Source organism: Prunus avium, chromosome 6, assembly GCF_965620075.1.
Source record: "Prunus avium chromosome 6, drPruAviu1.hap1.1, whole genome shotgun sequence".
NCBI lineage: Eukaryota > Viridiplantae > Streptophyta > Magnoliopsida > Rosales > Rosaceae > Prunus > Prunus avium.
Window position 1 is genome coordinate 3,025,230 of NC_142289.1, and position 22,452 is coordinate 3,047,681.

Consider the following 22,452-nt stretch of genomic DNA (forward strand, 5'->3'; position numbering starts at 1 on the left):
GACGTAATTATCTTTTTAATTTAAATTAATAGGAGATTATGGTTAGGTAGTTAAGATTAGGTTAAAACCAGGACTAATTCAGATTAAGCTCTTGTGAGGAACAAAGGGCCGGATTTGTATTTTTTTATATTCAACTTTTATTAATTGGACCGTGTTTTGTCTTATAGGACAAATTCCATCGTCTATGTACACAACATTGTGAATATCAAAGTCTTACATTTCAAAGTCTTAGCCCACACTGCAATGTTTGAGCCTGGATCACAATTCAATGCATGGTTTGTAAGTTTGAATCTGTAATTGGATATAAGATATCTCAGTTAGGATTGTGTCAAATTAATAAAAGTGAAGGGAAATATATATGGTTAGGTCAGTTGGCCAAAATAAGGTGTCAGGCTGTCAGCTTCCGAGATTCGAATGATTTCGTAAAGGAACTTTATTATAAAGGAAAAGTAAAATTCGCTTTTTACAACCATTCTTGGGCAGCAATTGGTTTAGATATTCCTAAAAATATTCGCATTGTGAGTTTGCTTAGGACAAACACATAGGAAAAAGCACATAGCACCATACTAAAAGATAAACACTAGTAGGCTTAAATCTTGATAGTGGGCCGGCACTCATTGTTTCTGCTGTGCAATTCTCTGGATGCTTAGATTGGAAGCAACTCAAAACCCCCCATTAATTATGGTTTTCACACAAATGGTATTTGCTTTTCTCCTCCCTCTTGCTTTGAAAATAATTGTCCTTGAATCTTTGACAGAGCAGATAGAGGAGACAGTTTCTGCATTTGAGTATTTGAAGAACATGGTAACTCATTATATCAACAGAAATAAAATGATAAAAATATAAGAACTAGAAATGGCAAAATTCAGTAGGGATATATATGAAATATATTATTTAGTTCATAGTAAAATTGGGAATTAGAGCAAAAACATATATATGTAGCTTCTACTTTACATCATGAAAGTACTAATTAGAGTGAAGCTCCATTTGACATTTTACTGCTCAAACCAGTGAATTTATATACCGGAGGTTAAACTGATGGTGTTTTTTACAGCTCCAGATTTCAAAGCCATTTGAAGAGCAGGCCTCCATGAGCTGCAAAGAATGGAGCAAACACCAAGGACTCAACTGCCATGAGCTTGATAAGAATGTTGAGTGAAGGACCAGAAGTGTCCTTGAGGGGGTCTCCGATTGTGTCGCCTATCACGGCTGCCTTGTGAGGATCAGAACCCTTAGGACCTAGTGATTTAGCATGTTCAGAAGCACCAGCCTACAGGCATATCAAGGCAAGATATCAGAACCAACACAAATCAAAGAGCAGTTTTAAATCAAAAGTTGCAAGAACAAAAGCTTGCCTCTATGTATTTCTTTGCATTATCCCATGCACCACCGGTGTTCGAAGCTGAAATGGCAATCTGTGAAAGAAAACAAAAGGGAGGCACTTAAGGAAAACTGATCAGGAAGACTAAGAAATTGAAAACCTGCGGCTAAAGCTTTACCTGCACGCCGGAAACAAGTGAACCAGCAAGGATCCCAGCAAGAGTTTCGACTCCAAAGAAGGTCCCGGCAATGAGTGGCGTAAGCATGACCAAAGCGCCAGGCGGGATCATCTCCTTGAGGGAAGCATCAGTGGAAATCTTGACACATGTTGCGTAATCTGGCTTTGCTGTTCCTTCCATGAGGCCTGGAATTGTATTGAATTGTCTGCGAACCTCTTCAACCATTTTGAGTGCTGCACTTCCCACGCTCTTCATTGTCATGGCTGAAAACCAGTATGGAAGCATAGCTCCCACAAGCAAGCCAATGAAGACTTTTGGGGTCAGCACATCAACAGTCTCTATGCCTGCTCTGCTAACATAGGCACCAAACAAAGCAAGAGAAACAAGAGCAGCTGATCCAATAGCAAAACCCTGATACATAAAGGAAAATATGTCAATTGAAAGAAGGGATACAAATCTTCAAACTCAAGACCTAATCTCCTGACTGTTTGTTTTACCTTGCCAATAGCTGCCGTTGTGTTTCCAGCAGCATCTAAAGCATCTGTTCTTTCACGTATCTCGTGGCTCATACCAGCCATTTCTGCAATCCCACCAGCATTGTCACTTATTGGGCCATAAGCATCAATTGCAAGACCTGTGGAGATAGTACTGAGCATTCCCAAAGCAGCCACAGCAATTCCATACATGGCGGCCAAGCTAAAGCTAACGTATATAGCAAAGGCAATGGCAAATACAGGAATGATGACTGATTTGTAACCCAGAGCCAGCCCGAAAATCACGTTTGTTGCAGCACCAGTCCTACAAGAATCTGCCACATCCTGCACTGGACTGCAAACCAAACACGGTAGTAATAAGCATCAGAGATTTGATTTGCTGCAATATGATTTAGTATGGCATTGAAAATATATGTAGTCATTATGAAGACTAGGAAAGATAAAATGAACTAGGAAAATGGCTCACCTGTAAGCATTGCTAGTGTAGTATTCTGTAGTATATCCAATAACAAGACCAGCCCACAAGCCAATTGCTACACAAAAGAAGAGGTACCTGCAGCTCACATGTAATTCAAATAGAGAATATTAAATGTTACGGGGACAAGAATTAAAGATGCCAGGGGAGAAAACAGAAATTGGGGATGGAAAGAGGCATACCAGTTCTTGACAGCCTTATTGGTTCCAAAGCTGAAGAGAGTGAATTCTGATGGTAAAGCTACAAAAGTGACCCCGGCGATCCCAGCAGTCATTAAAACTGTTGAGATAAGAAGTTGTCGCTTCAAGGACGGTTCGATCTCACTCACTTTCTTGATTTCAAACAGATCAGTTGCAAAAAGGGTTGTTATCAAACAAACCACAATCCCCATTGAGCTTATGATCAATGGATATGACATGGCTGTGTAGTCATGACTGATACCAAAGGATGAGATGGATGCAACAAACAATGCTGCACAAGATGATTCAGCATAAGATCCGAATAGGTCAGATCCCATCCCTGCAATGTCTCCTACATTGTCACCCACATTGTCTGCAATAACCTGAAAAAGAAACACAAAATTTGTGAATGATTAAAACTAATCAATTCCCTGCACCCAAAAATAATAACTTGATACTAAATTTGTCAAAGTCATGCTCTGCAATGGAAAGTTCTAAAAGAAATAAGCAAACAAGCAAAGTACAAAAGGGAGATGTAGGAACTTACAGCCGGGTTTCGCGGATCATCTTCAGGGATATTTCGTTCAACTTTCCCGACAAGATCAGCACCAACATCAGCTGCTTTTGTGTATATACCTCCGCCAACTCTTCCAAAGAGTGCCATTGAAGAACCTCCAAGTCCATAGCCAGTAATTGACTCATACAGTCCTTCCCAGTCATCCCCATAATACAACTTAAATAGATTGATGGTGATATACAGCACCAAAAGGCCATTGGCGGCAAGAAGGAATCCCATCACAGCACCAGAGCGAAAAGCGGTAATGAAAGCCTTCCCGACACCCCTCCTTGCTTCTAGAGTTGTTCTGGCATTGGCATATGTTGCAATCTTCATCCCAAAAAAACCAGAGAGGACTGAGGTAAGAGCGCCGAGCAAGAAGGCAATAGTAGTAAAGAAGGCATTGGCTAATGCTGGTTTACATGTATTGCCTGTGTTATATGTGCAAGGTTCACTTTTGGTACTAAAACCCTTCACTGAACCAAGGAAGAGGAAGATTATAGCACTAAATACACCCACGAAGATGCTAAGGTATCTGTATTGGGTAAACAGAAAAGAGGTCGCCCCTGGGAACAATATACAAATCAAAGTCAGATTTAGCTGCACAAATAACTTGTATCATAGTTTAGTACAAGGAGAATAACAAATACTTTTGAGAGAACAATGAGTCCATACTAAAATTGTTTTGGAACCATTAACATGTATAAACTAAAAGTATGGCAACAAAATAAAGGAAAAAAAATTACACAAAAGACAAAATAAGGAAATTCCCTCTTGAACAATTTGTCTACTATTTTTTATAAGTTTCTGGAATTATCTCAAGGATCAAACAACAACAGAGTAAATCAACATTTAGAAGTATAGAAATTCATGACCACATCCAAAAGAAAAAAACGGTAAGTCCAAGAATGTTTAGGAGTACTGAAAAAACAATAGTAAGTTTACAAATATAGAAAAAGAAAAGAAACAGAGCAAAAACAAACTCAGAGATAGAAGAATTTACTGTCACAAAAGAGCAGCAACCATGAAACTTCACTGACATGATTTCTTAAAGCAACTTATCATAAAAATGGACATGCTAGGATGCATCTTATAGTCGGTGGTATGAAATGGGGAAAAAAATGTAAAACAGTTTTAAGAACTAGATCCCCTTAAGCATAACCATCTTAAGCAGAGGATTTAAAACACAAATATCAAAGAACAGAGAGAGACAGAGACAGAGAGAGAGAGAGAGCTTACCAATAGAAATGGCATTTTGAATTTCAGCAACCTTGGTGGTAACCTCAAGGCTGTCAACACCCTCTTCTGCTTCTCCAATCAACTTGTCCTTATAGCCATTCCCCTCACCATAGCTACCAGAGACCTTCACCCTTGAGACCAAAAACCACTGAAGCAAAGCAAAAGCAAGTCCAACAAGGGCAGCCAAAGGGATCAGAAGCTGAGTTAGGCCTTCACTTAGCAAACCCATTTCCAAAATCTCCGAAGACAAATGGTTCCTTTTAGCTTTCTGAGCATGCACAAATATATATGGCAAAGAAGCAAGCAAAGCTGGGTTTTGAACTGCAGCCTCTTAAGCTAGATTTGCATTATCCAAATGATCATAATATCTTAGTGGGTTTGCATTGCATGGCCATTGGAGTCCATAAAGCTGGCTGGTTTGAAAGGCAGGTGAGGCTTGGGGTAGATTCTTCTTAACCTTGGACTGAGCACAACTGGTTGTTTTGATTAATAGGTAGATGTTGCGTCAGAGACGTCTCTATCCCAAAGGACAATACTTTTTCTCATTGATGGATGGATAGAGTTGGCCAAATCAGCACCAGCCCCATGGATAAACACAAGCTCAATAATTACTCTGTAAATCACAATTTTCTTGTTCAAAGGAAGGAGGCCTAGAAGGTCTTGGGGTGAAGGTGTTTTTTAATGAAAGTTAAAATGGTTTTTTATGTAGTAGTTTCTGCCCCAAGTTTAATAAAATTACTTTTTTGTCCAGAACGTTTATCTTCTTATTATGTTAATGTAAGTTGCACCTTTATTTGATTTGACATCAGAGGAAACATTTAAATTATGTTGATTGGGATTGAAATTAAGTAAGTTGGTGTTGGTGATTAGGGATTGAAATTATGATTTTGCAGGAAATATCAAGACTGTTTCTTTGATGTCGGTGGTATACGAAACAAATACAAAAAGAAGGATTCTTTACCATTTTCTTATGGCAGCTTTATTTCCTCCGTACGCAATTGTATTTTAATGCATAATGTGATGCTAACTTGAATTCCAAATAACTTCAAATTGCAGTAAAGAAACATTTGTACCCAAAAAATAAAATAAAAAAGTCAACAAAATTCTCGAAAAATATTGTTGCGAATTTTCCTTTCCTTTTCGTAGCCTCTACCTAAGGTTGATAAATCATACAGTATGACAGAAAAAATCTTTGATTGTATTCTAAAAAAACCACCACGTTTTCCCCCATTGGAGCCTTTGAGATTCCGAATTATTAAAACAAAATTATAATTATAATATTGTGACCAAGATGAGCTTGCCACGCATTCACACTCAGGATTGAGACTTGGAGCTCAACCACTGAACCTACAGATTGGACTTTTCTACCTTCATGATCACTCTACCTTTCTTTGGTATGATAATGATAAAAATGTGCAGAGTCATATAAAACGGTAAAATTTTCAGCTAATTCAATGATTGTAGGCTTCTTGGAAATTGGTAATTTCAAAGTTAATTTGTTGTTTTCAAAGCACTACATGCATGCATATGATGGTAATTGCAAATTGAGAAGAAAACATGGTACAACAGGCAACTTGTTTACTTTCAAGAGTTTTTGACATTTCAATCCCAAACCATTCTCCCAGGATGATCATACAAAGCTGAATATAAGGAGCTGATGGTGAGGTGAAGAGAAGGCTTCTGTTGCAAACTGGAGACAATTGTATGCTTTCTTTCAGCATCAAACCTAAAACCTTTTCCGGTAGATAATAGTAACCATGTTGAAGTAGGAATCAAGAAAACACAGTTCCCTTCACATAGAATCAAGTTGCCAACTGCAGTCAGAGATGCACACTAGAACTCTATGCTATGCTTTCTCATTTTTTATGCATGAAACCTGCCCATAATTTGGAAGATCGATCTTCTCAAAACCGGAAAATGAACACCGAGAACCATTAGACTCACTTAACTAGGGCTGCAAAGCCTGGCTGGCCCAAGAAGGTACAGGTGCCTGAAACATTACTGGAAGACCAGTAACAGGGTGCTCAAAAGACAAGCTCTCTGCATGAAGTTCATGGCCATCATAAGTTCTCCCTTTCCACTCGTACACGCCCTCATACTTGACATCCCCTCTTATGGAAATTCCAAGATACTGGCAATGCAGGCGGATTTGATGTGTTCGTCCACTCCTAGGACGCGCTCTCACCAAAATCTCATCCTTCTTTGTGTCTTTATCTATTACAGCTTTCTCTTGAACTACGACAGTATTTGCTTCATCTTTCTTAAATTCAGATGGCTCTTTCAAGCTCCCTTGTCCATTTATTGATAATACTTCAAAGGATGTTTCCATGTCTCTGACCATTGATCCACCTGGAAGTGTCCGGCCTACATCTGAAGCAGCATACACTCGCCAGGCCCCAAATTTTGACCGACCATGACCTGATTTAAGGGTGATTCTTTCCCATTTCGGGGCTGAACCAATGCAGCGTGCAATGTATGTTTTCAAAATCTTGTGATCAGTAAATGCCTTCACGAGCTTGGAAGCTACTTTGTGTGACTTGGTTATTACCATTAGCCCACTAGTGTCACGATCAAGCCGATTTGCAAGATGGAGTTCTAGCTGGTTGGCCGGGGTCCCTGCAACTGATAATTTGAACTTTGATCAATGTTAACAAAAGAGTAACAAAACTCAACTCTTTCAAAAACTTCTTTTCTGCCCACCATAAGGTTTAAGTAGTCAGCACTCGCATATCAGATGAAATAGACAGCTTTTCCTGAATCTGATTATGCCTATTAGACCATTTTAGAATGAACTGAACTCGGTGCCAATTGACTGGAGAATCTACAACAAAACTAAACCCTTATCCCAGCTAATTAGGATTGATTACATGAGTTTTCAGCAAAAAGGAAGAAAAGAAGAAAAGGGCATCAACTACATAACTTTTTTTTTGGTTATACAAACCCATCTGAAGGACTTGAACCATCTCAGGTCCATAGTTAGTACATTGGTTTTATATTTTATTCAAAATTGAAGGATTTGTATGCATTTAAGACTAAAGCGACAAAAATCCAGTATCAGTATATCTCAGATAAACTTTTTTAGCAATATATGATAACTATTTAGCAAGTACATTACCGATAACTCTAGTAGAATGGCCAACGGAAAGAAAGCTCATATTGCTGAGAAGCAAATTTCAAACATATCAACAAAACGAGAAAATTTGTGCATAAGTGAAACACAGCCAATCAGCCAAATGCTAGCACAATTGAACACAAAGCTTCATCTATTTAGTAAATACTAAAACAGAACGGGTAAAGATGATGCCTTTGAGCCTAATAATCTATAGTATTTCAGAATGTTCCAAAAATGCTAGGCGGTAGGAGTAAGCATAAAACATATAATAGTACTCCAAAGAGAAATACTTGAAATGAGAGAGAGAGAGAGAGAGAGAGAGAGGAGGCGACTGCTCAGAGGAGAGAGAGGCGTTTTCTTTAAAGTCAGGAAAAAAAATCCTCCCAGACCCGCCTAGGCCGATTTTTCGAACTCTAATCCCGCTAAGTCCATTAAAATACAAAAAACTTGAACGTCATGCTACATATATTAGCAACAAGCTGACCCAGAGGAGAGAGAGAGGCAGCGTGAGGGTTTTCTTTAAAGTCAGGAAAAAAAAATCCGCCCAGACCCGCCTAGGCCGATTTTTCGAACTCTAATCCCGCTAAGTCCATTAAAATACATAAAACTTGAACGTCATGCTACATATATTAGCAACAAGCTGACCCAGAGGAGAGAGAGAGGCAGCGTGAGGGTTTTCTTTAAAGTCAGGAAAAAAAATCCGCCCAGACCCGCCTAGCGCCTAGGCGGCCGCCTAGGCCGATTTTTCGAACTCTAATCCCGCTAAGTCCATTAAAATACATAAAACTTGACCGTCACGCTACATATATTAGCAACAAGCTGACCCAGAGGATTGAAAACAGCCCAACAAAAGAAAATGGAGCTAACCTGACTCGGCCGAGTCACAGAGAAGCTGAGGGACCGATTCCAACACGTTCTCACAGTAAACACCCTGAGGTTTGTTGACAACAATGAGCCACTGGTCCTCGAAAACGACGTCGTCTCTAGAGAGGGAAAAGAGGCTGGATTTGGAGGAGGCAGACATGGCTCTCGCCAGCTCTATATGCTTTGAGATGGGTGGCAGAGGCGGGGAGAGGGGCACGGGGTAATTCTGGGAGGTTTGGAGGGCATTTTGGGAACTGGGATTTATGGCGTCGGACTGGACTGACATGGTGATTGAGCTGCGGCTGAGAAAAACGAAGGCTTTGGGGGTGAAGAAGAGAGTGGCGGGTTGGAGAGAGAGGAGAGGAAGAGGGAAGGGCATTTTTGTCAACAAATTGTACTAGTCCACCTACGACATCGTTTTGACATATAATGTCTTCAAATCAAAACTAACCCAATTAAAAAACCAAAATCTGAGTCTCTGTTAAACCCCGAACTCGAACATCGGAGAAACAAATACAAAGTTTTTATTTTTCTGCTATATCTTTCCCAGTTAGATACCAGAAAATTAGAGAAGGAAAATGTCATCTTTCATGTTCAAAAAGAGAGCAAGCAGTGGATCCTGGGTGGTTCTCTGTCAAAACCCTGAAGCCAAAACCCAGTCTGTTCCCTATTTACTATTCTCCACTCTATCTGAACCCCAACCCACTACACTGAATAAACCCTCAAAGCCTCAAAATTTATCAAATTCAATCTCAAAAACCTCAAAAACCCTACTCGGGTCTGTCCACAATCACACCTTTTCAAGTAATATATTCTTTTCTGGCTCCAAGCCTCTGGCTTTAAGCTCTGCGTCCGGGAAAAACATCACTGGGTCTCATTGTAGTCTCCTGTCTTCAATCTCGTTTGGTTCACAAAGGCGAGGTCTTTGGCATTTGAGCACAGAAAACAAGGTTTTGGCTTCTGGGTGTGGTGTTTTGGGGCTTCCAATGGTGAAAAGTTTATATTCGTCTCGTGGTGGTCTCGCGCCTTGCAGCTTGGTTTGCTTGTTTGGTACTCAGGCTGCTATGGAGCCGTCGACCTGTGATGGGCTTACAGTTGATCGAATCATTGCTAGTGATTGGCCAATTCTGGATGAGGATGAGAGTGATTGGAAGAGTCACGCTGCCGCAATTGCCCAATCCATTCATCTAATTAAGAAACGTTTGCAGGTACAACTTATAATGAGAGCATTCTATTATGTTCCTGTGCTCATTAATCAATCAGGACTTGTACGTAATGGAATGTGACTGATTTGTTATTTTTCCTCTGCAATTTTTGGGTTTCATTTGGAAGCTTAATTTTGTTGCTTATGTTGGGGATTCAATCATTTTAGCTGAGTCTCTGAAGTATAACTCTTGTGACTAAATGCTGAATGGATTTCGGTTTGGGTTTGTATATGACCTACTTGGGCTTAATTTTTAAGTACAAGTTTTCTGTTTGTGGTGGCAGTGGAAGAAGTTGATGGTTAGGTTGGATCTGTTATCAGTGGAGGTGAATAAACCAGACCTTTGGAATGATCCTGTACATGCAGGGAAGATAAGCCGTGAGCATGGTTCACTTATGGGTAAAATGAAAGAAGTGAAGGCATTTGAGCGGGAATTGCTTGAGCATATAGACATGGTAAAGCTTGCCCGTGAAGAGAATGATGCAGAGCTGGAATCGGTGGGCCCTCAATACTTCTCATAGGCATGTTATCACTCTGTTTCATGGTTTGTGCCATCTTGAACAATTAGCATCAATTTGATGTTTTATTCACTGGTTATTGTAGATTTAATTTAAGATGTAATCTGCTATGTGAACTGGTGCTTTGAACTATATAATTAGTTTGTCATGTATGCCAAATCGTGAAAAATCCATTATTGAATCAATGCCCACACTATATAATTGAAACCATTGCTTAGAATCAATCCAATAACTGCTTTCATTATTGAATTTAGCCATCGGTTAATTTAACACTCTACATTAATTCAAGAAGCATCAATTAAATTGGTCTTTTGTTGAATCCTTACCATAAAGTTGGGTCCCTTAATTTAAGTAATAAGGTACTTCAGAACAGCATGCATTGTGCTTTTCAGTTATGTGGATTCTCCTTTGCAGGAATCCATGAACGCTTTGCTTAAAATGAGAAGAGCTTCAAAGGAGAAGGAGACTGAAGCTTTGTTAGCTGGGGAGCAGGATCCTTGCTCATGTTACATAGAGGTCCGTTTGATATTTACATCATGTTATTCTGCATCAAAATTTCGTACATTCTTTGAAACATGTATCGGCGCATAGTTGGTTGGCATTTTGTACTTATCACGGATGTTATAAAGGTGAACACCATAGTTGTGGTTGTATATATCCCGAGCAAGCCCCTTGAAATTTTGATGCAATGTAGGTTCAAGCAGGAGCTGGGGGTACAGAGAGCAATGACTGGGCAGCAATGGTCATGCAGATGTATAAAATGTGGGCTCAACAACGTGGATATAAAATATCTGTGGTGGATGAAATGCCTGGTGAGATTGCGGGAATCAAGGTTCAAGTTCTTACCATCCTCTAGTCAACTGATCCTTCGTATTCGTCAAATGGATCCATGAAACATCTGTAGTAATTTTTACCCAGTAAAGTAGAAGAAATCAGCATATCGCAAGCATGTGCCAATCCACCCTCCCACACAGACTATATTGCAGTAAAAGCCTGTTAACTCAAGATTGTACTAGTTTTCTGACTTCAGATCAATATGTTCTTGCAGCGGGCAACAATTAAAGTTGATGGTGAGTATGCTTTTGGATATGCCAAAGCAGAAGTAGGAGTGCACAGGTTGGTACGGATCTCACCTTTTGACAGTAGTAAGCGCAGGCATACCTCATTTGCTGCTGTTGCTGTGACTCCAATCAACGAAGACGCGTCTGCTCATGTACAAATTAATGATTCTGATCTGCGCATTGAGCGATTTCGTTCTGGGGGACCTGGAGGCCAGCACGCTAATACAACTGATAGTGCTGTGAGGATTGTTCACGTTCCTACAGGAATTACTGCTACTAGTCAAAATGAGAGGTATTAAACGCACTTGCATGTTCTTGTGCAACTCTTACTCATTTTTTGCTTTTTGTGTTTGGAACTAAGAATTGCCAACTTTCATCCTTGTTATGGGGTTTCATTTTTCTTCTATGTACAGATCACAACATATGAATAAAGCTTCAGCAATGGCTGTTCTTCAGTCGCGACTAGACCAGCTTGAGATGGCACGCCAGACTCAGATGAATGCACAGTATTCACAATCTCTTACTGACATAACCTGGGGCAGCCAGATACGTAGCTACGTGCTCCATGTACGCCCTAGTACTACTAGCTGCACAAAATTTCCATCCCTATCCTCCATGCCATTGACAACCTAAGCCACACTAACTTTCATTGCTTCTTTTGATGCAGCCATACCGGATGGTGAAAGATCTTCGAACAAACTACGAAGTCTCGGATCCTGATTCTGTCCTTGAGGGAGATCTAGATGGCTTCATCATGAGTTATTTATCAGCATCCTTGGATAAAGATGAAGATGACCGCTAAAACGAGTTTCATCTTGACTACCCTGCATATCTTCAGCAAGGCTGAATCTGTGCTGCGTGTCCAGACATAGAACTTGTGATATAATTGAGTCATTCGCCGACGATCCATGCAAGGCAGCCAGAATTTAGGATGACATTCGTATATCCGGTGAAAGGATAGGATGGAAATTACTTCTTTGATACCAAAAGTTTTGGTAATAATCTGATTTTGTAATGAAATAATAGGTTGATAATATGAGCTGATTTTAGTAGTAAATTTAATATATTATCCACATTTTTTCTTCTTTATCAACGGCTGAAACATGTTACTGAGAATGTGCTGAACCCGTTTTCTCCTCTCTTTTTTTTCAATTTTTTTTAAGCTATAAATATTTCCTAGGGTTAATTACAATTTAGTACCCTGTATTTACACCCTTAAGACATGTTAGTCCCCATATTTTCAATTTTAACAATCGCATACCCCGAGCTTGTAAATTTTTTACAATCCGATTCCACCGTTAGGTTTCCGTCAGATTCCACCGTTAGTTGCCTACGTGGCACTATGGTCCCACTTTTTTTTTAATTTAAATTTTAAATTGATTAAAATATTAAAAACCATAAAACCAAAAAAAATTAAAACAAAATATCTCTCTCTTTCTCTGATCAAGCTCCAACAGCCCAACCTGCAACCATATCCCACGAACCCAGAAACCCCCCCACCCCCCTCACCAAAAGCTCTTCAGAAACTTCATTTTCTTCCTTAATCAAGTTCACAAACTCCCTAAATGCAATTTCCCGAAGCTTTTCTGGGTCTTTCGAAACTAACAAAACACCATTGTTCCAACCCTTTTCCTTATTTCCCTTACCCAAGAAAACCCTTGACTCGTGTGAGAGCAAGCGAATGACGAGCTCTTTGATCAGATCTGCGACTTTTTGCTGGTCTTCTTCTTCCATTTGTGAGAGAGAGAGAGAGAGAGAGAGAATCGCAGGGGGTGGAGGGAGAAGAAAATCGCAGGGGTGATGGGTTCTGGGTTCATGGGGGATAGGGTTGTGGGTTGTGGATTCTTGGGTTGTGGCTTCGTGGTGGTCACGGGGAAATCGCAGGGGGTGGAGGGAGAAGAAAATCGCAGGGATGGATGGGTTCTGGGTTCATGGGGGCTGGGGTTCTAGGTTGTGGTTCTCTGGTTGTGGGTTCGTGGTGGTCATGGGGAATCGCAGGGGGTGGAGGGAGAAGAAAATTGCAGGGATGGCTAGGGTTCTGGCAACCACCCAGACTCCCTCCCCCTTCCCCCTCGATTTCTTCTCCCCCTGCCCCGACCCTAAACTCCAAAACCAGAGCCCTCGCGATTTTCTTCTTCCCCCATTCACCGATGACCACCACCCGCACCCAAACCAACCTAAAACCCCAGCCCGCAACCACATACCCCCTCCCCCTCCACCCGATTTCTTCTCCCTCTGCCCGACTCCAAACTCTAGTCCCCGTCCACAAAAAACCAACGATTTTTTTTTTTTGCAAAACTGGGAAATTTACCAAAACTGCAAAAGTCTCAAACTTTGAGAAAAGAAAACTTGTTGCCTTTTGTTTTCTTTCCATCAGTTCATGATCTACCAAACAGGGGAGAAGACACAAGCCAACCCAAAATTCTCATAACCACATTCAACACCCAAATTCAAAAACCAACGATTTTTTTTTTTCCCAATATGTTGGTTTTTTATTGTACAAAGAGAGAGAGAGAGAGATAGGGAGAGAGCGGAGAGGAGAGGAGAGGAGAGAGAGAGATGCAGCCCGTCAGATCTCACCGGAAAGCATCGGCGATGGTGGGAACAAGCTCTGAAGGATGGAGAGAGTGGTCGCCAAGTTGTGGTTGGTAGGTGGGGATTGGAGTTTAGGGTCGGGGCAGGGGGAGAAGAAATCGAGGGGGAAGGGGGAGGGAGTCTGGGTGGTTGCCGGCTGGGGTCCTGGTTCGTTTGGAGGTGGGGGTTTTGGAGGATGGCTGCGAGTGGGCATGGTGGAATGAAGGGGAGAAGAAAATCGCAGCGGTTTGGGAGAATTTTTACAGAGAGAGAGAGAGAGAGAGAAATTTTTTAATTTTTTGATTTTTAATATTTTATTTATATTTTAATCAATTTAAAATTAAAAAATTAAAAAATGTGGGACCCACAATGCCACGTAGGCAGTTAACAGAGAAATCTAACAGAAACCCTAACAGCGGAACCACATTGCAAAAAATTTACAAACTAAGGGTATGCGATTGTTAAAATTGAAAATACGGGGACTAACATGTCTTAAGGGTATAAGTACATGGTACTAAATTGTAATTAACCCTATTTCCTAATAAGATCCTAGAATATTTAAGTATTTAAACAGAAACGAAAAAATCCTAGCATGGGCCTCGTTGTGAGCCTTTGGGCCCAAATTTTAGTGAAGGTCCATTATCAAGCCCATTCTTTTTATATTCCAAAAAGTAACGAGAAAATACCTGTCGTTTACAATTAGGGCTTCCACAGAGCCACACAGAGAGAGGGAGAGAGCGCGCGCAGAGAGGGATCGGAATTGGAATCGGACTATTAGGGCTTGGAGCTTTGAGAGTGTCGAGATTGTAGGTTTGCAGGAGAATTGAAGAATGGGTTCTTCTTCGGTGATAACCCCCGAAGATGTATTAGAGTCTCTGATGAACGATGGTACCATTGACGCTCTCAGGTTAAAGATCATCAATCAGCTCAAAGCCAATGTAATTCTCTCTCTCGCTCTCTCACTCTCTCTCTATCTCTTTCTTTATTTATTTTAGTTTTTTCTTAACAAAAAAAGAAATTAAGATTTTTGGGGCATAATTGTTCGTTTGTTTGTGAATTATAATGGTAATGGTTAATGGGTTTTGCAGGAAGAGCTGAAGAAGACGACCATTAAAATGGCGGAACAGAGCAAAGTTCTCAACACTCCTGGGGCCGAGAAACAAACAAAAAGAGAGCTTTTTGATGCGCTTAGGCAGGAGCTTGAAACCCAAGTGCTTGAGAAGGCCTCTAAGTCTGTTTGGGAGTTAATTTTAGACAACAATGGATTGGGAAAGGAAATCAACCATACAGTTGAAAGGGTATTTAGCAAATTGAGTGGCCGTGAACCGCCTCTGTTTCCTCCTCCTGAAGCCAATGAAAAGGCCAATGACAAGGAAAAAGAAAAAGAGAAAGGTAAAGGCAAAGGCAAAGGCAAATGCAAGGAAACAGCAGCAAGTGATTCACATGAGAAGGAGAAATCAAATTCTGCATCCAAGAAGAGGAGTTTTAGTGAACTAAATGAACAAGGTGAAGGAGAAGACCATCAAGTTCCAGCTAAATCTGATGAACCTCCAGCCGTTGTGCCTGAAGAAGACTCACAAGTTTTGAAGACTTGAATTTTACTGCTTCTTGAAGCCATCTTGTTAGACTAGTTTTGTTTTAGTTTTTATTGTCTATATATCCACTCTAGGAGGATGACTAAGTTGTGTTTGCTTTGCTTTTTACCATTTACTTTAGCTTTGCTTCTCCTCTAAGTAGATGAGAGTATATGCTTCCATATTGCCATTCTTTAATTACCTGCGCTGTGATTTTGGGTCTTGAAGGTTGTAACACAAATTAACTTGTTTAGTGTATGTCTCTTTGTTTATGTATATTTTGTTGAATAAGAAGAAGAAATACTTTGTCCCCTGCAGACAGGGGCTTTAAATTAATGACTTTGTAGTTGGTAATTTGACGAGGATCCATCCCTCTCCCCACTTGTTGAGGATTTCTTTTTGTATGATCTTTTTTTTTTTTTTTTGGGGTGGATTTGGATTAAATTATATGATCACTGGATGTCAAATTTGTTATGCTTGGATTAGATTATATTAAGCAAGATGTTACAAATCCTTGAAGGTTGGAATTGGAGAGATTTTAATATGGAATGCATGTATACCCAAATCTTGAACAAATTTCAAGAACATCCCTCGGACTCTTCTTTGTTGGACAGAAGCATTGCCAACGCTGAAGCCTGAATGCTTTTGGAAAAGTTAATTAAAAAGGAAAAATGCTAAGCAATCACTAACCAACCAAACAAACAGGGGATCAAGACTATATAATCCCTCTCTACAAGGATATCCACAAAAATAATACTAACCTAACCAAAGGGATGAAACTGAGCCAATATACACTTATCCCAGGTCATCTTTGTGGATTCCAGCGGTTTGCCAAATTATTGAATTCTTCCATCCTTTGATTTTGAGAGAAAGGTGAATGCAGTGAGTTGTTCCCAGCCATATGTATCTCTGAGTTCTCGGCAGAACCTTGTGGCGGCACCCCCCAGCTGGCTGGTTGAGGTGGTGGCAGCACCCAGCTCTTTGGATGAGGCTGGAGTACATTAACAGTTGCACTGGGAACCAAGTTTCCGTTACCAGTCATTTGTTGTCCATAGTTTGTTTGCCTTGAACCAGTTCCAACTGCAGAATTCACTTGCTCTGAGAATCCAATTAGTGAGTTGGCCTGTATCATGAATTGTTTATCACTAAACTCAGCTTGTGACTCAAGCAACAACTTGTTTTCAATGGAAGCGAGCATTTGAGACTCTAGATTAGCGCGTTCCAATGCTTGCTCATATGCATTAAAGTTTTGGAAGGAAATGTTTGGATTCATTTGGGGTGCTGCAGCAACAGAAACCAATCCTGGAAGTTGCTCTCCTCCGAAAAACTCTGCAAAGTAGGTCGTTGCTGTGTTTCTTCCTTGATCCCAGTATGGCATATGTGGATTTTCAACAGCTTGGTTGCTGTTTACCTCATCTAAAGTCGAAGAAAAATCCATAACTATATCATCACAAGATATTTGGGAAAACAACATTAGTGTATGTGGTGAAAGCCTAAGAAAAGCTATATATGGTTGAAAGAAGCAATATAAGTACCTGATATTGGTGAAGTCGAATCCTTGATCCTAAGAGATGGTTTGGCTTGTTCATATCTTTGAATTTGTTGAGAAGGATCCAAACGTGTCTGGACACATGGTGAAAAGGTTAACTGTAAATTGGAGGGGATTTCTGGCCCATGTCCATCAAAATTGAAAGAAAATTCTGCAATTCCATCATTGAAGTCTGACTGAAAGTAGGGAGATCTTCGACTTGGGAAAGGTTTTTGGCTCAGTTCGAAAAACCGGATTTCGCATTGTATGAGCTTCTCATAGTGTTTGTCAAGAACACCTGGGGCAAATTGAACATAATGCCTCCTGCAAACAGAACGTTATGAAAAAGCTACATCAGCTCAAGTGCTTGAACATTTAAGGACAGATGAAAAAGTGAAGATAGGCAATATAGTGAGCTAAACAAATCTTATTTTGGTGAAGCATTTTGATAAGAGAACCATTGATTCTAAAGTTCTGCTGTTTGGTGTAATTCATCAGTACTATAAATATCAAGAAATAATTAGGATAAGAACCTGTGAATGAGAGCTTCACCGTTGGTGAAATCTGATGCCACATTCCACATGGTATGCTTTCTTGGCAGCGGATTCGATTCCCGGTGGAAAGAAGGTGGCTGGCTTAACTGCAAAAACATCAACACTTCAAAACCTCGAGACAAAAAATATGCCTCATACTGAAAAAATCTCAATCCGATTAATAGTTATGATGAAGGCTATTATCATAAGGAAGAATATATAACCTCAATTTCTAGAATTCCAGGCTGATTTTCTTCAATAACAGCTCTCATTGATAAAATATCAGACCACTGCACTTCAATCTTGCTCTTCAAACCTTGATCTAAGATTTCCCACACCAGTTTTCGCTTAGCATAGTAACATTTGGCCACCAGATCACCTTCATGTTGAGTTACTCTCTGCACATATTGTAATCAGAATCTAATGAACAAAAAGTTTTATTTTTTCTCCACTTTAAATCAAAGTGTTGCAGTTTGTCAAAGTGCCAACCTGCCATGAACCAATTCTGAGTAATGCTGCACCGAAGTTAGAAGCCTTCAGTTTTTCCTTCTCAGACATTAATTGAAACGCATTATGATTAATTTCGGGTGCTCGAATATTCGTATTTTTCTGGGGCACAATCATTTCTGTTAAGTCTAGAAAAGAGGGTGTCTTCCCAAGATTCAAACCAAGAGGACGTAAGCTTAGGAGAATTTGAGCCAGTTGAGCCTACAAAGAATGCAGCAACAAAAACGTTATAAATAAATAAAAACCATAAGTCTCACTCCATATGAGAAACATTAATACACAATTAGGAAATAATACACAGTTAACCTATTCAAATGAATGAAATTTAGAAACAAAAACCTAGAAGAAAGGCCAACGTGTTTTTGCTGGAAAATAGGCCAACGTGATTAATACGAGGGAAATGATAGAGAAATAAGGAAAACCTTTCTTCTCTCTAGTTTTTTACTTTTCCAATAGTTACAATTAAAATGAAACAACAATGAAAGAGGAATCAAAATGCCAACTTTTATCAACAAAAACCAACAAGAGAGGAAAAGTTAAAGCCTGCAAAACCCAAAAAGCCCCATGCATAAGATTCAATCTAATCCAAACCCCACAAAACCAATGAAAGTCATAAAAATGTCAAGATTCAAGATCCATGCATCAGAATCTTGAAAGAACCAAAAAAAAAAAAAAAAGAATTAATGGTAAAAGGAAAAATGATAAAAGTGTAAAGAAGAAACCTTTTCATTAGAATCAATGGGAGCTTGCTTGAGCCTCTTGTTTGCAGCTTCTGAGATATTATGCTCATAAGCAAACGCAGAACTAATATCACGCTTCAAAGACTCCGAATTCTGAGACTGCTCAGAAGCACCAGAAGCGTCACTAAACCCACCACCGCCATCAAAATCATCGTTCCACCTGAAAATCCCATCAGAACCAATCCCCTGAACCATTTTCTTTATTTTGGTTTTTCTGGTTTCTTTTTTCCTGTCTTTTCGGATGAGCAAATGACGAAATTAGGCAAAGCCCAGTTGAAGATTAACTGAGTTTGATTCAGTTGAAGTCCCAGACAAGTGTTTGTGGAGGAATTGGAGGAGAGAGAGAAAGAGAGAGGGAAAGAGTGAAGCGGCGAGAACAGGGGAAACAGAGCAAAACAGAGCAAGTGACGGGTGTGAATGTGACTTTGGGTGACAATTGCAGAGCCAAAGCTGACTCAGGCTTTGGGCTTATAAAGGTTGAGAGAGGAGAACTCCTTTTGACGCAGGACTGCTGAGGTCATTCTTTTACACGTGGAATCTTTCCTTCTTTTCATTGGGCCCCACATAAAATTTCCATTTTTATTTTTTTATTTTTATTTTTTTTTATATGCCTTGTTTCAAGGCAAATACTCAGGTATGTTAGTTGAAAAGAGAGGGAAAAAGAGATTGGTTTTGGATTTTATTTTTGGTTGAACTGTTTAGTTAGATAAATTAATTTTTGTTTCTTTTAAACACTGCTGCTTAAAGTTCGCTTTTTTTTTTATTTTATAATGTCAAATTATTGACTATTGCCTACACCAAAAAGAGAAGTTTGATTAACTATTTAGAAGTGTGAGCTGTGACAAATAGTGTTCTTCTTTTCCGCAAAAGGCTTTATTCAACCTCTTCACTCTTTTTCTTTGGTGGAATATTCAAAATTAGGCACCAAAAATATGAAAAATATAAATAGCTTAAGCATGAATTGGACTTAGTCAAGTTGGCTAGGACGGAAGTGCTCTCCCTCCATTCTGCACCCGAATCCCCCTCGTAATGAAGCAAGTTTATTAGCATGTATAGAGTATGAGTTATAGTATGAATAGACAAATTGAATATACTTATGTAACTGAAAAGAAAAATAGACTCATTTGTTGTTTTAAACTCTAAATTAAAGTTTGTTAGGAAACGAAATCATATTACCTATTTTTATTTAAGATTGCTTAATTATAGAACTCCAAAAAATGTCTCCCCTCCCACCTCCCCATCAAAGTCAACCTCTAACATCTAGATAATAAAAAAAAAAAAAAAGTCAACCCAACAAAAAAACTAGGTTTATTTGATACTTTCCAAATAAGGAAAAATATAATTGGATTAATAAAGTGAACATTGGCCTTCCCAATCACAATCCAAGAAATGGGCATGATTCATGAACCAGTTGTGAAGTTTATCCTCTTTTTTTTTTCTTCTTTTCTGCAAGTAATAAAACTCACTTTAGCAGATTGAGAAATTTGAACCAACTGGTTTGGATAGAAAATGTCTGGTTGTGTTTGTGAGAGAGTACTTTTAATTTGGAGTAAAAAAATTATGTCTACAATTATTCAACTTATCCAATTTCCATACTCGAGTTGCCTAGTACTTCACGTTTGTGAGGTTTGTCTTGCCATTCCAAGTACCCCAAAATCTAGTGCAATAGCCTTGTACAATTGTACAACAAAGTGTTTAGGAAAAAACAAACATAGAGGAATTTCTCTTTTTCTTTCTTTTTTGTTTGTTATTTTTTTTAGTTCGAGCAATTGAGAGATGGGGTTTACACAAATATTTATTGAGTGTCTGGGAATTTCGAACCTTCGTCCACATGAGTGAAGGTGGAAGAGCTCAACCAAATGAGCTATTCATAACTGGCTTTTATTTATTATTTTTGTATGGTGGCAATAATGATTGTTTTTGTGTAGTTGAGCGTGGCTGCGCCCTAATATTATAGTTTTTAGAAGAATTGTGGCATGTGATTAGCGAAGGCATGTCGAGAAGATTTGATGCACATCACTAAATATCTAATTTGGATTTATATATACAATTAGCCTAATGCACCAATATGTTAGCACACAACACAAGACGTAAGAAAGAGGATGATTTCTTATTTAATTAGCGGGTGATGAACACACGTGTACTAACGAGAATATATAGGATGTGGTTGCTAGAGATGATTAACACTTAACACCACGTCATTATGGGAATTTTATAGTTAATCCCCACGTGTTCGGGTTTTACGCTCCTTGACCAATTGGATTAAATGAAGATAAAAAAATTAATCATTGATTGTGGAAAACACAATCAAAATCATCAAGCAAGTTGACTAAAGAAGACCATTGATGATTGAGTGATGAATGACGTTGACATTAAAGTTGCTGATGTTCTAATGAAAACCCTAGTGATTGATACATCAGCAAAGTTGGTGTATTTGTTAAGTGGATGGCTGATCCAAGATAATAGCTTCACTTGCCTAATTAGGGAAAAATTATCAATGTGTGCCTAGTGGATGAGCTGGCAATCAAAAACATGATTCCCTTCTCATAATTACTTTATCGATTTCATGTTGTGAAATTTACAAGTATGTCGTGTCAAATAACGCAATTCGTAATTCAATAATTGAACTACTAGAATTTAGATAGATTAGGTAATGAGTGGAGAGTAATTGATCTCATACTTATTCATTCTCTTCCTCATTGATCTTATCGTCTTCGATAAATGATTTATCTCGTTCTAAATAAATAAACATGTCGTAATTATACAAAAATGGTATACATACACCTACACTTAATTAAGTGCTAGTTGGCATTATTGGAAGCAGAATAAGACTTAAGTTGACTTTGATTAGTGCGTGAGAATGAGATGCATAGATATACAAGTGGGCTGCTACGTTAATATTCTAAAGACTAGTAGTGACTGATATACATGGCCATTAATGAAAGCTTACAAAGTTAATCAAACACAGACACATGTCAATCTCTATCAACTTGTCAATAATGGAAAAGATTGGAATTCGCAGCCACGTATGGGAATGTTGGGTTCTCACTGTAAGCCAATGGTCTCTCTGTCTCAAGACACCATGGGCATGCATGCATGTGACTCTCCCAGCTTACAGATTTCCATTGATTCACAAAAAAATTAAGGAAAAAGCCAACAAGAAAACAAAGTTGTGCTTGCAAAGTTTTACATGATGATGTGGAAATATATATGTGATATAGATTAGTTTGCTAAAGGGCTCACATGCAATGCAAGTTAGGGTCACGGGGTTGGCTGCTGCAAAAGTTTTAGAGTGGATAATGGAGGTTAGGCGCCTGCTATATTTTCCATATAAAGGAAAAGCAGAAAAAAGATGAAGTCACTTTGCTTCAATTTCATAGGGTCTATTTTATTTGCAAGAAATTTCCTCCACTTTTGACTGATAAGAACGCACATGCTTTAATCTTAGAGTTTTTTTTTCTTTCTTATTTTTAATAAGAGCCAAGCACAAGTTTTGATAGTGATGGGTTTCTTAGATTCAACTGGTTTAGGATCCCGTTTCTGTGAGGCTTTGAAACCAAACATTCCCTTTCATTTTCTTGGTGGAACTATGACCCATTGTGGACCCTCTCTCTCTCTCTCTCTCTCTCTCTCTCTCTCTCTCTCTCCCCGGTGTTTGGCGTGCTGCTACTTAATCTCGAAGGTTCATGCATGAAATTTTAATGGGGTCCTTCAGAAATGGAAACTATCTTTCTTTCTTGCAGGCTTCAGCTTTTTCAGTTTTGGTAAGAGTCAGAGGGGTTTCCCAAGTAGTAT

At 39.2% G+C, this 22,452-nt stretch overlaps 5 protein-coding genes across 7 annotated transcripts; 2 read left to right on the forward strand and 3 right to left on the reverse strand.

Annotated features, from left to right (window-relative positions):
• Positions 1 to 415: 415 nt before the first annotated feature.
• Positions 416 to 4,879, reverse strand: LOC110762863 (pyrophosphate-energized vacuolar membrane proton pump 1). Its single transcript, XM_021965567.2, has 9 exons — positions 4,443 to 4,879; positions 3,195 to 3,769; positions 2,651 to 3,030; positions 2,460 to 2,546; positions 1,997 to 2,327; positions 1,500 to 1,910; positions 1,356 to 1,415; positions 1,025 to 1,270; positions 416 to 778 (listed from the first exon to the last, which is right to left on the reverse strand). The coding sequence occupies exons 1-8, from the start codon at positions 4,669 to 4,671 to the stop codon at positions 1,064 to 1,066; spliced, it is 2,280 nt and encodes a 759-aa protein (XP_021821259.1). The 5' UTR covers positions 4,672 to 4,879; the 3' UTR covers positions 416 to 778; positions 1,025 to 1,063.
• Positions 4,880 to 5,868: 989 nt separating this feature from the next.
• LOC110762866 (Pseudouridine synthase family protein) lies at positions 5,869 to 8,854 on the reverse strand. Of its 2 annotated transcripts, none has more exons than XM_088255243.1 (2): positions 8,422 to 8,854; positions 5,869 to 7,058 (listed from the first exon to the last, which is right to left on the reverse strand). In XM_088255243.1, the coding sequence occupies exons 1-2, from the start codon at positions 8,795 to 8,797 to the stop codon at positions 6,391 to 6,393; spliced, it is 1,044 nt and encodes a 347-aa protein (XP_088111369.1). In that variant the 5' UTR covers positions 8,798 to 8,854; the 3' UTR covers positions 5,869 to 6,390. The 2 variants fall into 2 exon arrangements, with proteins under 2 accessions (XP_088111369.1, XP_021821261.1); XM_021965569.2 differs by having other exon boundaries at positions 5,869 to 7,064; positions 8,422 to 8,846.
• A 35-nt stretch (positions 8,855 to 8,889) lies between these two features.
• Positions 8,890 to 12,290, forward strand: LOC110762864 (Peptide chain release factor 2). The gene is made up of 7 exons (XM_021965568.2): positions 8,890 to 9,626; positions 9,907 to 10,119; positions 10,555 to 10,656; positions 10,835 to 10,972; positions 11,189 to 11,493; positions 11,615 to 11,768; positions 11,869 to 12,290. The coding sequence occupies exons 1-7, from the start codon at positions 8,997 to 8,999 to the stop codon at positions 12,001 to 12,003; spliced, it is 1,677 nt and encodes a 558-aa protein (XP_021821260.1). The 5' UTR covers positions 8,890 to 8,996; the 3' UTR covers positions 12,004 to 12,290.
• A 2,160-nt stretch (positions 12,291 to 14,450) lies between these two features.
• LOC110762850 (antigenic heat-stable protein) lies at positions 14,451 to 15,685 on the forward strand. Its single transcript, XM_021965549.2, has 2 exons — positions 14,451 to 14,713; positions 14,864 to 15,685. The coding sequence occupies exons 1-2, from the start codon at positions 14,606 to 14,608 to the stop codon at positions 15,368 to 15,370; spliced, it is 615 nt and encodes a 204-aa protein (XP_021821241.1). The 5' UTR covers positions 14,451 to 14,605; the 3' UTR covers positions 15,371 to 15,685.
• Positions 15,686 to 15,883: 198 nt separating this feature from the next.
• LOC110762895 (uncharacterized) lies at positions 15,884 to 19,114 on the reverse strand. Of its 2 annotated transcripts, none has more exons than XM_021965617.2 (6): positions 18,640 to 19,114; positions 17,900 to 18,118; positions 17,635 to 17,808; positions 17,411 to 17,517; positions 16,885 to 17,201; positions 15,884 to 16,765 (listed from the first exon to the last, which is right to left on the reverse strand). In XM_021965617.2, the coding sequence occupies exons 1-6, from the start codon at positions 18,850 to 18,852 to the stop codon at positions 16,155 to 16,157; spliced, it is 1,641 nt and encodes a 546-aa protein (XP_021821309.1). In that variant the 5' UTR covers positions 18,853 to 19,114; the 3' UTR covers positions 15,884 to 16,154. The 2 variants fall into 2 exon arrangements, with proteins under 2 accessions (XP_021821309.1, XP_021821308.1); XM_021965616.2 differs by having other exon boundaries at positions 15,884 to 16,789.
• Between the last annotated feature and the right edge of the window lie 3,338 nt (positions 19,115 to 22,452).